This window comes from Phragmites australis, chromosome 5, assembly GCF_958298935.1.
Source record: "Phragmites australis chromosome 5, lpPhrAust1.1, whole genome shotgun sequence".
Taxonomy (NCBI): domain Eukaryota; kingdom Viridiplantae; phylum Streptophyta; class Magnoliopsida; order Poales; family Poaceae; genus Phragmites; species Phragmites australis.
Window position 1 is genome coordinate 31419261 of NC_084925.1, and position 16384 is coordinate 31435644.

A 16384-nucleotide genomic window follows, 5' to 3' on the forward strand; every position below is an offset into this window, starting at 1 on the left:
GTCTTTTATGGAGTGATCATCAACGCACAATTTTACTACGCGGCTTGTATGTGCCACAATCTCGATCGGTTGCTTCATAGGTTGAAAAATTTCACTGGTTTTTATAGATTTAATATAGCTATTTGTAAATGATAAGCTGGCAAAGTTTACCGATGTTTTATAGATTTAATATAGCCTTTTTTAAGAAAAGGATGATTTTATTCGATTAAGCACAAACACAGTACAGCTAGAAATCTACAAAATAAAAGACAAAACAATCACAAGTTCCACATACTAACACCCTAAGCTACTCTGAATACCGCTATCAAGCTGGATCGAAAAAGTCGACGCCGATACTTCCCCTATCGATGAGGTAGGACCGATGAAGATCATTAACTTTTTTGAGCCATCATAAATAACGTAAAACACTATTAAAATGATGAACGTACCAAATTACCCCATCAGACGGGGCAAGATACAACTTCCTTTTTAAAGAAAGTAGAAACAACGACACCACCAAAAATCAACATGATAAACTAGCCGGTCGAAGAACAAAAGAATCTCGTATCATTCTCCATAGCGAAGAATACAAAAGGAACAAAAGCATCGATGAATCACTCACTAAATCCACGGAAAAAAACTAAAGTAGCAAGACTAAACCTAAAAAACAAACTATAAACTGCTAACCCACAGGAGACCAGGTCACCCTCAACCTCTGACGCCGGCTGGCCATCAGGACGAGGGGGCCAGCACTCTCAATCTCTCAAGACTCTCAATCTCAATCGAATGGGGTATCTATTTAATATAGCTATTTGGGATCCGTTATAACGCAGAGACCATCTAACGGGCCATTTTGTCGCTGGTCCGGGAATTAAGATTGGTCTGAAGGGTCTAGACTCGAGCGGAGCCCATCATGGAAGATGAACATACAGTTAAGGGGGGCCTTTTATTCTCCCTAAAAAAAAGGTTAAAGTGGGCCCCAATGCGCATGCGGCAGCAGCACGCCGTTCGTATGCATCGGTTGACCGACCGGGAGCACCAGCCCGGTCAGCTGACGTGTCGCCGTGTGAGTGGTTGGCGTGAGGGACTTTGAATGTTTTTCCTTACTTTAAACACATTTTTCTCTCGAACCGAGTTTCGTATTTTAACAGTTTGCACCGTGATGTTGTTCATACTCAATGTACTACTTGCTCTGATCGTAAATATAGGTTATTTTAGCCTCCTTAACTATTCTCTAAATATAAGTTATTCTCGAACTTTTATGTATTTTTTTCTCTTTTGTTCTCATCTTGCTCTTGTTTATTAAATGCTACCACTCTCACAAATGAATGAGTTATCTTTTCCAATACGTAATAAATGAAGAACAATAACATCATTTGATCTACTTTCTTAATCCTTGTGCACAAATCTAAAATAATTTATATTTACAATCGGAGGGAGTACTTTAACTATTCAAATTTACCATTTCAACAAATCACGTACAAAAAGTTGAACGTGCTATTGCAAATTGTTGAAATTAATCACATAAAATGTTAAAACAGGTATAATAAATTGTTGAAGGCGACTTTTAGAAATGTTGAATTAGGTCTTCAAAATTGTTGAAATATGTCTATTATTGGATATGACTTTGGAAAAAATAATTAATTAGGTCTTCAAAATTGTTGAATTAGGTTTGTCAAATTGACGAATTTGGTATTTTGAACCTTTGAGTCCGTGAAAGTAAAAAACCAAATTGTATACATAAATCAAATGAATTAAACTATACTTGGGACATCAAAAAAGAAAAGAAAAAAAATAAGAAAAAAAACGAAACAGTAGTTTGATTGGCCTCATGGGCTGACTGGCCTGCTGCATTGGCTCGGTCAGCTGATGCATAGGGACTCTCGTAGCAGCAGCCTCCTGCTCTTCCATTTCTCTTCGTTCCTCAGCAATCCAGCATGGCGAACCAAACGACTTGCAAGATGTGCTTGCAATCGATGGATAGTGAACCGCACGAAATAGGGGCGCGCGCGTGCTGTACGTACGCTTGTGGCAGGTATTAACATTTCATCGTAATTTTGATGAAATTTTAGAGAGAAATAAAATATTTAATTTTAGAATTTTTTGTTTTACTCACATGTGAGATCTATAAAGTACAGGATGTAAGATAATTGAAATTTGATGAAATTTGAAATTGAAATGTTTGTGACTCACGCGATGCTCCTCGTCGTTCCTTCTTCATTTCCTCCATAGCGCACACAACGTTCCAGTTACGCAGATGTGATTGCTCAGCCCATGTTTTTATACGGTGGTCCTCGTGAGGCATCTGCCTTCTTGTAGCTGTCCTTCTCGGATCCCAAGTCGTCGTCAGCGCCGCCGATGCCTCATGTCGTATATAAGAGATCAATGCTTCGATTTATAAACCGCGCGCCTTCGACGAGAAGGGCCCCTGAATGCCCGTGCATGCGTGCGCGTCCACCGCCCGGCCGACCACTACCATGGGAATCCTAAGGGCGTGTTTGGTTGTCTGCACGCGTGTCGTCTGACTCTGCACCTGCAGGCAATACTCGGCTACCTGCTGTTTGGTTGTTCGGATCAATGCTGGTGTCTGTATTCGCTCGTGCAAACGCATCGCCCCAGTCTGACTCTGTGCGTACGTCGGAATCGGGCGTACGAGCTGGGCCTGACTCGGTCGGTGCAAATCCACTGCACACGAAATTTTTTTTATTTAACTCTCGATTTTATTTAGGGGTACAAGAGTGGTCTAAATTTTTTAAATATTTTCATGAGTAAACTAAAGCTCACTAACAACCCATTTTAATTAGATTGATCCAAAAAACCTAAGTCAATATTTAATTAAAATTCTCCAAAAAATCATTAAAAAAATCACTAATATTCTTATCCGATGATGTACTAATTTATAAAAATATTTTTAGCCATAGCTTATTTGGTAAAAAAGTGAGTTCCTTTATAATACAACATATACTCATACGGACAACCAAACACAATCTCTTCTCAGCCAGGCTGAACACATACAGCCAACCAAATAGACCCTACTACGTTTCCCCAACCTATCTCAACTCAGCCTATATGACTCATACGAGTCAGACTGAGAGCATACGGGCAACCAAACATGCCCTAAGAAGTAGCCACCACTACCTTAAAATATGTTAGTATAGATTTATTTTAATTTTATTATAAGTAATTACATGTTTTGTTTTTTAAAATTGTTTAAGATATCAGCTTTGTTACATGCGATTTTAAAATCATCTACAATAGAGTTATAAATAAACGGATTTTTTAATACTATTTATACATAGTAAGCAGCACAGACAGGTTTTGTTGAATCCGTCTTTGAGTAGTTAGAGTAATAGAGGATTTTTATTTAAATGTATATGTGTTAATTGTCACAGACAGAATTTTTAAAAAGAACTCGTCTATGTGACCATTTTCGTCTATAAGCAAATTTGCTTCCTGGCCACCCTCATAATATAGCATATATATTTCATGATTTATAAATTAAACAACACATTTACATATTGTTCAAAACATCGATCAAACATTGTTTATAATATCCATCACATATTGCTTAGAATATAAAACATAGACATTTATATATCACAAGAGTTATAAACATCATATATTGTTCAGAACACAAAAACATAGCTAGCTAAATTATAGCGAAAATGATCATATTAGACTATGATTGTAATTTTGATGATTAATGATAATATAGTCATTAGGACTAATATGTTTATCAAGAATATATGTTAGTAGGTTTCATTGATATAATACATCAAGAAGTCACCGTAGCCGGGATAAAGTTTGATTGAATTGGAGAAGACTCATGAGAACTGATCTCACCGGAAGGTCCGATACAGAAGAATTTACACTCACATGAGCATTATGCATAGAGGCTGATAGCCTCACCGGATAGTCCGATACTCTGTGTGTTGAACTCATCGGAGTATTTTTGACAAAAGGAAAGAAAACTAATGACCTCACCGGATAGTCTGGTAATCTACACAGGGTAACACTGGAACATTTCTTACAGAGAAGAATGTGAGTGTAGAAGACTTAAGATCAACCAACTGGAAGGTCCAGTGCTTGGTTTGTACACACCGGAGCATTTCTTGCAGAGGCAACTGCAAGTGCTGAAGAATGAAGATTAATTCACCGAATAGTCTGGTGATAACAGAGATAGTCGCACCGGAGTATTTTCTGGGAAAAGAACAGAAGGTTTAACTCACCGGATGGTCTGGTGTGAATAGAATGAACACCAGATGAATGCACCAGAGCATACATAGAGAGACTGCAAAGGCTCGGATGACTCAAGATAATTTATCGAAAGGTTCTGTGATGGATTTGAATGCACATCGGAGTGTCCGGTATTCACAGAGGCTGTGAGTGAAATTTCAAAGATGATCCGGTGTTAGTACTACTGTTCTCACCGGATCGTTCGGTGTTAACAGCTTTTCTGAGTCGTTGGGAAAACGAGTAGTTGGTGGGTTTGAGGCTATAAATATTCCTCTACTCAGTCATTTGATGTTGTGATATACTGCTGGAGTCTAGAGAAAGCTCACAAACACTTGAGAAGATATGCAAGCCACCAAAGTGCTTAAAGTGATCATCCAAAGTAATTAAGTATAAGATTAGAGAGTGTTTAGTGTTTATAGGACTAGAGTGAGTTGTAGCTAGGTGCTGCAGCTTGAAGAAGGAATCAAAGAGTGATCCTAGCTTGTTGCGAGTGGTACGTCGGCGCCTTAGAGTCTTGATAACTCGCCGACATCTTGGGCCTGGGTGGCTCATACTTGTTGACCCTCTGACTTCGTGTGGAAAGGCGGCAAGACACGTGTATAAAGATGTGAAGATCCTTGCCTTAGTAGCTCAAGCTCCGAAGTGATCATAGTGGTAGGTGACCGGAAGAGAGGCTATTGGTGAGACCTTATCTGGTAGCTTGGTGGCTCATCGTGTTTGAGACCTTGTCTTGGTGATTTTGTAGTTCAAGAGTCGTGACCGGAAAAGACTTGGTTACTGAGAGTATATCCTTTGTGAAGCTCCAACGTGAACTAGCGGTGACATTCATGCCATCGATAACATGGGATAAAAATCCCTTATACTGAGTTTGTCTCTCTACACTATTTGCGTTTTCACATTTACATACTTGCAATTTAGCTTACTAGAGTAGGCTACAATCCTCTTAAGCGGCAGAGTAGACACACTAGATAAATCTAGAGCACTTAGATAGAAATTGAGATAGGCTTATCTTGTAAAATTTTTGGAGCTAATTTATTTTAGGTTTCTAAGTGCCCTAATTCACTCCCCTCTTAGAACGTCATCATTCCTCACATAAATACAATCACTAGCTATATATCATTGGCGATATTGTCTTCCAAAAAGACCATATGATAGACATGATGGCGATACAATCTTCTAGAAAGATGAAAAGTCGTCGATAAACTTAGATCGATCGACACAATTGTTTAAAAAGATAAGATAACAGACATCATCTCAGACTTCTGCGTTTCAGCAGAACATCAACCCAAACATCATCTTCAATGAGCACCTCGTAGTCATCCAGATCAGACTCCACCTTGACTAGCTCATGCATGAGCTAGAACCAGAATGCATTGCTGCTAAACCATCAATCATAGTTCAGCAAGAAATACGTGTTCAAACCTATCTTCCAATTGACAAAAATATCTCTATTGTAATGAACAACAATAGAGAATTTTTATCTGAAAGAACAGAATCGAGAATGTGAATCACATCATACACAGGGTCCACATAGGGGGCCTTCACAGCAGCGAAGGACATGAAGTCCACTCGACCGAAGTTGACGTTAAGCATCTGTATCTTCAAAGTAGCCATAGAGACAATCTCATCTTGTCAATGCCTGATTGCCCTGAACTGTGCGATTACAGATCTACGACGGAAGCAAGATATTGCCATCAGTTACATAGATCGAAGTAATTAAAACCTAGCAAACCCTAACTAAATCACGATGAGAACCATATGATACTCACCTTAGTATAGTGAAATGGATTTGGCTCCAAGATTGCGCTTCTTCGGTGCTAGGATGACGAGTGAGGATGACGTTTCTTAGTGCAGTGAAATATCTAAACACTAGAATATCAAGTGAGAAACAAGAACACTCATCGTCATTTTATATCAAGGTGAGACGAGTGGCTTGTGTGTGTGGAAAACTAAAAGAGTATGAGTAGACGAGTAGGTTGCGTGTGTGTGGGAAGTCAAAAGAGTACGGAGAAATGAACGGATTGTGTGTGTGGGAAGCTAAAAGAGCCTAGAGAGATAAGCGACCAAATTCCAAACGTCAGTGGGTCTTTAAATACAGACTAGTTTTCATAAAAAAACGTATGTGTCTATTATACAGACATCAATAGATCTTACAATAAACCGTATGTGATAATATCACGTACGAGTTTTTCTAAACTATGTTTGTGTCAGTATGATACAAACAGATGTATTTGTAAAAAACATCTATGAGTTTAGTCACATATAAACTACTGTCGTAGCAACTGTTTGATGATATTTTATGAATGATGGGTATAAGAAACCATATACGACACATCGTTTACTTTCAATAATTTTGTGGTAGTACGCACCAACACGCGTACGTCGGTCGTAGTTGGCGCTAGGCAATGAAAAATGCAACTCCGCATATCCTTACACATTCGGTCTATCACAGCCGTCCAAACTCCTCACTTAATATTCATCAATTTATTGATTCTATCCCTTAATGTATAATTTTTTTCATATACTTTTCTGACACGAACTCAATGCAAATAAATGATGCTGATTTTTTTTGTTCATGGGCTACCCGCGCATACGTACCCGGTCTGCCGCGCGTCGCGGTGCGGTTGAGCTAAACTATTCCAGGTCGTTTTGGTACGCCCGACGTCATTAGCGGATAAAAATAAAGTATCGAGCAACTTGGCGATAAACTAGTCTTCGGTGGGCGCTGGCTCTTAGCTAGGTGCATGCACCCGGACGGGCATCTTTCTGGAGGGGACGTGGACGGCGCGACTATGGCCTAGGAAAACAAAGACAGTTCGATCCGCAGCTCGTCTTACGGGCGCGTCTGACTTGACGTGTGCCGACTAGGTTATTTCCTCAGTAGCACGCAAATGCAACTCGTACCACTACATTACTCGTTATCGTCGAAGACATACACAGTACGCCGCCGTTGTTTTACATTGAACTTTGGTGATTTGCGTAGATGGTTAAAAACAAAAACTACATGGAGTCCTCAAAATGCCCCAGGTCGAACAGCAACACTAAGCGCTCGATGGAGCTTTTGCACACACGCAGATCAGCTTGACTTCACTTGAAAACCAAGGAAGCAGCCTTACATGGCGAAGAGATCGAACTTTGGTAGTATTCATGGAGCAGTTATACAGAACGTACGACCAGTACAAAATTGCCGCTTTTTTTCTTCCGCTTTTTTCTTCCGCTCGGCCGGGCGGCAGGCAGGCACACCGCGCGCGTAGCCCTTTGAGCAATCCTGCGAGACCTGAAACGTTAAGAGATGCCCGGGTCTTTCCACTCGCAGCGCAGCAGCGGCAGCAGCTACTGTACCCTAGCTGCTCTATACAGTCCTGCCCGGCCGGTCCCCGCGGCGCCACACGCCCCGAGAACCAATCACGGGCACTCCTACCCGCTCTTTTAAGCCAACCACCACCACGACCACTTGCACCACCCGTCCACCCGCCCCGCCCCACCGCACCGGCCGTAGTTTTACCAGGCAAAACTCACGTCCCCTTCCCTCTCCCCTTCCGGCGGTCCGGCCGACGATACGAGTACAGACCTCTCGCGCTGCGGCCGGCCCTATTCGATCCGACGCCCACCGGCCATAGACGGGTTGTCGGTCCAACATGAGGCGGTTCTTGCCAGCCGGAGGCGGTGGGGAGCCCTTCTCCTCCTCCTCCTCGTCGGGCGGGAGGCAGCATCACGGAGAGCGGGCGGGCGACAGGGCTGCAGGCCTGCGGTACGACGGAGGCGACATCTCGCTGGGGTACGCGCACGACGGCCGTCGTCACCTTGCCGGCGAAGCGCCGGATAGGCAGGACGGATCGATGGACATGCTGGCCCGGCACAGCAGCTCGCCGGCCGGGTTCTTCTCCAACCTCATGGCGGACAACGGTGAGCGAGCTAGCTAGCTGCAGATTGCTTGTCGCCACGCTTAATTTCGTGCACCTTAATTTCCAAATGCATCATCTCTTTTTCCGAACCTTTTCGATCCCCTCCCCCCTCCCGGAATGAAGCAGCAGGCAGCGCGGTTTTAGCTTGACGAGGCGCGCGCCGCCAAGGAAATCTACGAGCGCACCGGCCACTAGCTCATCAGTTCCTGACACCGGCCACTAGCTCATCAGTTCCTGACACGAACACTAGCTCATCAGTTCCTGCAACTTGTTCCGTGTCGTGCACTGACCTGCAGCTCAACCTGCCGGTTTTGGTTCAAGTAGGGGCAGGTACAAACTTTTTTGCTAGATGATGCCAAGCCGGAATACATGGCTTTTTGCTGCCTGAGTTGCCATAGGCCATAGAGTGCTCAGCGTGAACCTTCAATTTTACAGTTTCAACTCGATCGTCACTCTACAACTAGAAGGTCTTAGATTTCCGCCCTTTAATCTGTCTCTCCAATTAGGGATGCTTATTTTTCTGCCTAAGGTAGTTAATCACGAAGATTTACATCTAATACAGCATAAAATTATACATTTTTCTCCCACTGAAAAATTAACGAAAAATTTAATAGCATCAAATCTGAATGCTTATAATTTGTTTTGCCAATCCATGAATAATGTGGAAACCATCCAAGTTTTTTTTCTCATATCTTATGGGTGGCCTTTTTGATATACACCTCCTGCTACAGACTTGCTAGCGAGGAGGGATGAAAAACTAAAGGCTACGTCGTAGTGATGGTTTTCCTATTACGGTCTCCTCCACAGCGAAATCTGGGCCTGAGATTTTGAGAACCACATTTTTATTCTTTTTACATGTAGTTTTTTATTATATGTCTGTAGTTTATCTCATTTTCCAATCCTACTTGATAATATTAACAATTTTTTCTTTGCCACTTGCACCCTAAGCTGATGTGTCATGCTCATGCATGGGCAACCTTTTCATTTAATTTGATTCATTAATTTCAGTTGCAAAGTCATTATGTGTGTACAGTCTATCCTTCGCTAGAGAACGGTACTATCCTAATTTGTTCAGAATCAAACGTATATATATTTTTTCGGTTTGTTCTGCCAACCTACCGCAATTTTGCTAAATAGCGCCTCTATGCCAATATTCATTTCAAAGAGATGCCACTGGACTATCTACACATAGTATAGTGGGAAACTTTTGAAATATACATCAATCACTAGAATATTATATGGGGAACCATAGATTTAAGTATATGCTAGTGGAGAAGCATGAGTTGATGTTAACTTGACCTTTATTTGTTAATGGCTTGTTTCTTAGTGTAGGATAAGAACTACTGCGCCTACCTAGCACAATTTTCTTCCTTAAAATAATGCATAAGAATATATATTAATTCCAATAGAGGACACATATCTATGCTTAGTTAGTATTTACCCACATTCCTTCTCCTTTTTACCCACATTTCATTTCAGTGAGATAGCTTCAGTGTAAAAAAGGAGATAAATTTCAAAAGCAGCGGTATAAAGGGAATTGATCCTTTTCTTTACTAGTATCAACAATGTGTACCGACGTAGAGATTCCCATACCTTAGTGTCGTTAATTCAATTCTATCGTCTTTGCTACAGTTCTCCTTCGTAACCTAGAACAATTAACGGTAAAATAGATATTTTATTATCAAAAGATTCTTCAAAATAATGCTATCACTTGAATACGATGCAAATTCTAAATGCATATAAAATTTGTTCTCTGAAAAGAAAAATGACCGGTGAAGGCTCCATCGCAACCAATAATTAATTCAAAACAGTCGGTGTCTCCAAGAGGGGCTCACATGGCAGTCAAGTGTTTCTCAAGAATTTATTCTTGAGAGGCATTGAGCAGTCTAGATTCTGGTCTAGAATGGCCAGTTGTGAATTTTTAGGCACACTGATGGATCGCTTTTACTATAATGAACTAGACTGATGCAGGCCACTTGCCTTAATCTATGTCGGGACCACATGGTGCGTCTGTAAGGTTGGATGTGATATGATTATTTATATATTATTGAATATGGCGATTTAATTTTCGGTTTGGTAGTATAGATATATCGATCTAATTTTTTATTTAATAGATGGATAAAATTTAGATGGGGTTAGTTAAAATTTTATAGGATCCACTTGTTATATATTTATTTTTTCATCAAAATATAATTATACGAGATCTTATTTTGTTGATTTAATTGCAATGAATACTATGATACAACCGGATTGCAAATGAGATAAACGGTTTATGATATAATATCATTTAAAGCGTGCTAATAAAAAAGTGTATATACTTTAATCAACCGAAATATATCACATCAACACGAATAAAATTCATCCATCCAATAATTTTTGGTAGCATCTAAAAAGAATATTCTCTCTAGTAGTCATCCTATCCAGCTTGCCTTCCAAATAAATACCTAAAAAAAGCTGAATAATCATCTCCTAACCAGGGATATCTCTCTAACCAAACACACCCTTAGAGTAATGGCTGGGTCCGACGCTGCCTCCTGTTAAAAATAGTACTCACTCGATAAAAGGCGTATTTTATTTTTGTTTGGTTTTCAAAAGTTAGACTTTGACTATTATTTTTTCACAAAATATATAGCTTATGGCTACAAAACTAATAATAGTGTGAAAAAGTTTTGAAATATGAATCTAGTTATATACTCTCTTCGTTCAGAAATAGTAAGCCTATTTATTATGGGTTTGGTCTTCGAAGTTAAATTTTGACTAAGATTTTCTCACAGAATATATCATTTATAGCTACAAAACCTATATAGTGTGAAATCATTTTGAACTGTGAACCTAGTTGCATAATTTTTTATATACTAGATATTTTTATAATTTGATTAAATATTAGTCAAAGTATACCGAGTTTGACTTTTCCTAAAAGAAATATACCTACTATTTCTGTACGGATGGAATAATTTTTATACACTAAACATACTTATAATTTAACTAATTATTGATCAAAATATCTAAAGTTTGATATTTTCAAAATAAAGTACACCTTGTATTTTTGAACAAAGGGAGTATTAGTCCAAAAATGTAATACACATTTTATTTTGAAAAAAATAAACTTTATAAATTTTGATCGGCGATTAGTTAAATTATATACATGTTTAGTATAAAAATTATTTTAATATATTTATATTTCAAAGTACTTTTAATATAATATTAATTTTATAAAAAATGATTATATATTATAAAAAGTTAACAATACAGTTTATTTTAATGATTTTTTCCAAAATAAATTACGCGCTACATTCTTGAATCGATGGAGTAACCTGTATGCATGTAGCCCTGCAACTTGCAAGTGCTTTGGCGCGTTGTGCGCGGCTCACGTCCACGCCGGACGCACCTGCCGTTGCAAGCGTCTTATTGACCGATGACTTCCATTATTCTGATCGATCTCTCTGTTTCAGTTTAGGAGAATAAGATTCCTTCATCATCTCAGTAGAGAACAATGGAGAAGGTAGATATTTAGAGTAGTTGCATAAGATGCAAATCATATTATTATATTACTATCTGCAAAAGTTTGGAATTTCAAATTCATACCACTTAGCTTTCTTGATGAATGGAGCAGAGCAGTGTATATACGTCGGAAACAAAAGAAGTTCTAGGCATGTATAATACTATCATCCTGGATTCCTAACGGCATTATTGTATTGTTTATACTCACTAGCTGCTGGCTTTAATTCAGTCGGTTTTGCTACTTACTGATTCTATCAGTTCATTAACCATTTTTGACAATTTGACATTTTTATACGCTCGGCTGGTTGTGACAAATTAAACTAAGCAGGGTATCCAAGCTCAAAAGCGGGAGGCAGTGGCGCCGAAGCCCATCATCCTTCCACGGCCAACACAGGCAACGACGCTAGGAAGATGAAGCCGTCCCAGCTCAACTTCACCAGGCCGCAGCAGGGCACCGTGGGCCACCTCTCGCAGATCTCCGAGGACGGCGCCTTCCCGCCCGGTCAGCTGATCGGCGACCGCGCGGGTCGCTCCGGTGAGAGCAGCGGCGCGTCGCGGTCCTTCTCCGGCGGGTTCTCCATCGTCGGGCCGTGGGACGAGTCCAGGGACATCATTGCCACCCTCGGCACGTACGACTCGCAGTCTCAGGTATGCAAGCGTGCATATATGCGATATCTTCAGGCCACCGAGAGGGTTGCTGCAACACATCGTTGCAACTTTTATTTTCAGATCTAGCTGCGCAATTGAACGGGCGTTGCATGGTTGATCAGCTAGTTAGTTAGTTGATTGTTAGTCACGCCATTCTTGTGTTGCTCGGTCGATCTGTGTCCATGCAGCTTAGCGGCGCCATGGCGAACACGGCCCTGGAGATGGCGGGCATGGACAGGTACCTGCAGCTGCAGCAAGACCAGGTGCCGTTCAAAGTCCGAGCCAAGCGCGGGTGCGCCACGCACCCCAGGAGCATCGCCGAGAGGGTGCGTTCGTATCACTGCATGGACTCAGTTTACTCTGACATGTTTACGCACGATTATTCATGCATGGTGACCGATGGTGCATGCTTCCAGGAACGGAGGACGAGGATCAGCGAGAAGCTCAGGAAGCTGCAGGAGCTAGTGCCCAACATGGACAAGGTAACCCACTACGTCACTAGCTATAAGTATATATATACACTCATCGATCGTCGATTCGTGCGTGCATGATCATTTTGCAAAGTGCTTCCACATCGCACGTATCGTGTGTGTATTTGTACATATGCACATGCATGAGGCAATTACTAATAAGATCTGACCGCTCACGAAACAAATAAAAATAAAAACAGCTAATCGAAGGGTTGTTGTTTTACATGCATGCATGGATGCAACAGCAAACGAGCACGGCGGACATGTTGGACCTGGCAGTTGAGCACATAAAGGGCCTGCAGAGCGAACTGCAGGTATGTGTGGACGTTCATATATTGCACTTCAGAATTTTTATCGATCGCAACTTTTCATATACAGTACCACCTCCGGTCTCCTGACCATATAGATGACATCCTACAAATGTGTCAAACATTTCAAAATTTTGACCATTAGTATAGACCGAAGTATTTATATATATTTATCCCGTGAGAAATAGCGCCAGCTAGATCCATCATCAGAAATACTTCTTCACAATATAATCTCATCATTTTTTGCTAATATATATTTAGGAAATTCTTAATGCCTAAATATGTGTACTGGAGACCGTATCTTTGTCCTAAACGTTTGGTATACGTTCTATCGGAAGATCAGTGATGCTATATAGCTAGGGCAGCACACCTACGTACATGGACTACATATAGCTCGTGTGTAGAACTTGAGAAAAGCTAGTCTGTATGTATTACTAGTGCGGACGTGCGGTGGCTTGCACTTGTGTAAATAAACTGCACTGAGTAGAACTCCAATAATTCACACATATCAATTTGATCTGTGACTCGTTACTGAACTTATATATTAGTTTCTTTCGGCAGACTCTGAAGCACGAACAGGAGAAGTGTACCTGCTGCAGAAAGCGTTGATCTATAGTAGAATGGAGGCAGGGAACCAAGAACTGAAAGGCGTACGTCAATCCTTAACAATTTATGTAACCGCCGGGCGCCGGGTGATACCTTTCCATGTGAAGATTGTACATGGATGATGCTATGGATAACATCTTCATCGATCGCATCTGTTGAAAGACCTATAAATTTTTAGTTAGCACATGGGAGTACGTACTTGGCACGGATCGATGGAGCATGCACATATGTCAATTGTAGGTGCATGTGCATGCATGGAGCTCCACCGTTTCCAAGCAACCCATGTACACCAGTACACCACCAATCAGGCAAATCATGACCAAGGTCATGTCACTAGACAGTGCAAAAATTGCAGCCGTCCCTTCTGTTCTGATCCTTTTGATTTCTTCTGTTTCCGGCCGATGTTTAACTTGTATTTTATATTCTTTTTTCAAGCTATCAAGAACAAGTTTTGCTATTCATAAGTCACTAGTTTTTTTTTTTGCTCTTTGGAGCAAATCACTAGGTTAATTTTAAGCCGTAGAGATTATATATATGTGTATCTTTTTTATTTCCACTTTGATATGTGCTACTGCACATATGATAGTCTAGCCACACGTTGATATTTAGAACTGGTTCCAGTGGCGGACGCTGGACAGCCATATAGAGAGCTCCTCCACCTCTTTCTCCCTCTTATTCTTACTCTTCATTTTCTTCTTCCTCTCATTTATCCATGTCACCAAAGAATGAGGGGGTGGGGACTGAATCCGCTCATATCCTCAACTGGGTTCGGATATATATATATATATATATACATATATATTATGTGTCTGAACGTACTGTAGTTCACTGTTGTGCCACCTCGCAGTTACGATCTAAAAAATAGTATAGTTACGACTCACAAGATAGATCAGTTACTACAAATATATATGTTCGTAACTTGGTACCTTATCTAATCGTAATTATGCACTTTTTTGTCATGCGATCGTAATTGGGTCACCTCTACGCACACCTACAGTTACGATCCAAAAAGCAGTATAGTTACTATCGTAACTGACTTTTTTATCATTTGATCATAACTCAACTATCTGTGCTGTCGTAACTGACTATTCTTAGTCATAACTGTGATCGTAACTGGGTCACCTCTGCGCATACCCCATTTACGATCAAAAAACAGTATAGTTGCTATCGTAACTGGCTTGTTTGTTATATGATCGTAACTCAACTATATGTGCTGTCGTAATTGATTATTTTCTTAGTTGTAACGGGGAGTGACGCAGCAGTAAATTACATTGCTTCTTGTAATTATACACTTTTTATCATATGATCGTAACTCACCAATATGTGCTATAGTAACTGACTAGTTTCTTAGTCGTAACTGGGGTGGTGCGAAGGTGGCTGCAGCAACTGAGGGTGGTGCAACGTACTTTACTGTTGTGCCTAGGCGCAGAATAGACTCGTCGAGCCCCAGGCTCGTTTGGGGCTCGATTTGGCTTTGTTCTCTTTGAGTAACCGAGGTGAGCCTAGGTTTCAATTTACATTATAATTTATTTCTAATTTACATAAGTATATTTCTACAGTATAAGACAATTAAAGCATATCCTTGATATTTTTTACACCACATAAGTATTTCCATTACATTTATAGTTTTGGATTCATCTATCTATATCGATATTAATCTAGCTATATTATTAACTATATGAACAATCTAAACAAAAAATTCCCTTATGTGCTCATCCACTATAAACTGCAATTGAACTAGATCCAAACCTTAAATTAGAGCTAGATCTTGATCTGGGTAATCTTCATACATCTACAATGAGGTAATTGCAATCTATTTTCTAAAGCTCTAGCTCCTTAGAAATTTATCACCTACTTCCAAAACCTAGATAAATATTAGGTTCTATCTTCATATTGCTTGTTTGTGGCTTTCAATCATGTTTCTCTTTTCTCCTTTTTCTTTCTCCTCCTTGGAGGTACCCATCCTAAGTCGGGAATTAAAGAGAAGAGTTGAAGCCATTGCGTTTGCACCGCGCCTTTGGTATTTCGAGGGGCTGAGTACCTACGCTTTTTTTCTTTTTTTGAATCTAACATGCATAAGATAAGCCTAGAGCTTCTTTACGGTGAAAAATGATATCCACAGCTTAAGGTATCATAGATTACATCCAACAGTATTTTCGTAATTATTTCATTAAATGAATAAATTACGACCACTACCCTTAAGGGCTAATCTCATCATTTTCTTAACCCAAATCACTGCAGCCTCTCTCGATCATGTACGCACATCCTCTCTGTTCTTTGAACGCCTACAACTGTCGCGACCAGGCTCTGCCGTCCCCTACCCGTCTTGAGGCGCGAACCACCAAGGGAGTTCGCCGGTGCCTGTGGCTTCGCCGGCGCAACTGCACGGATCCCGTTCCCCTTGCACACGCATGCGAAATCACTGGAAATCGAGGTGAACTCAGTACACGGAAGAACTGGGTGACGAACTCATGGAGTCGCCATTTCTCTCAACTCTAAAGACAGCTAGTTCTGTTACAAAACGTGATGATTTTGCCCACCGGCATCCAGACAAGATATATCCACCGATTACAACTGTAATAACCCCATTAACCCAACTAATTAAGCCACTAATTAATGAAAAAGTAACAGTTAAAGCAGTAGAGGTAAACGACTTTAACTATTACTGTCCGACCATTTCAGCTAACAGCAGAAAAAAGGATAAGAAGGACGCTAGTCGTCAGATATGCGC

General features: G+C 40.5%; 1 protein-coding gene across 3 annotated transcripts; it reads left to right on the forward strand.

Moving 5' to 3' along the window:
* Window positions 1-7502: 7502 nt before the first annotated feature.
* LOC133919239 (transcription factor bHLH128-like) lies at window positions 7503-13802 on the forward strand. 3 transcript variants are annotated; one of them, XM_062363572.1, is made up of 6 exons: window positions 7505-8121; window positions 11950-12269; window positions 12458-12595; window positions 12686-12751; window positions 12985-13053; window positions 13596-13802. In XM_062363572.1, the coding sequence occupies exons 1-6, from the start codon at window positions 7854-7856 to the stop codon at window positions 13773-13775; spliced, it is 1041 nt and encodes a 346-aa protein (XP_062219556.1). In that variant the 5' UTR covers window positions 7505-7853; the 3' UTR covers window positions 13776-13802. The 3 variants fall into 3 exon arrangements, with proteins under 3 accessions (XP_062219559.1, XP_062219556.1, XP_062219557.1); XM_062363573.1 differs by having other exon boundaries at window positions 7513-8121; window positions 13609-13802; XM_062363575.1 differs by lacking the exon at window positions 12985-13053 and having other exon boundaries at window positions 7503-8121; window positions 13609-13802.
* Window positions 13803-16384: the final 2582 nt, after the last annotated feature.

Bases quoted from the DNA above. Each gene is read 5' to 3' on its own strand.
- LOC133919239 (XM_062363572.1), top strand. From the start codon at position 7,854: ATGAGGCGGTTCTTGCCAGCCGGAGGCGGTGGGGAGCCCTTCTCCTCC. The intron at 12,596-12,685 runs GTGCGTTCGTAT...GCATGCTTCCAG, and splicing joins CCAGGAGCATCGCCGAGAGG to GAACGGAGGACGAGGATCAG. The intron at 13,054-13,595 runs GTATGTGTGGAC...CTTATATATTAG, and splicing joins GCCTGCAGAGCGAACTGCAG to TTTCTTTCGGCAGACTCTGA.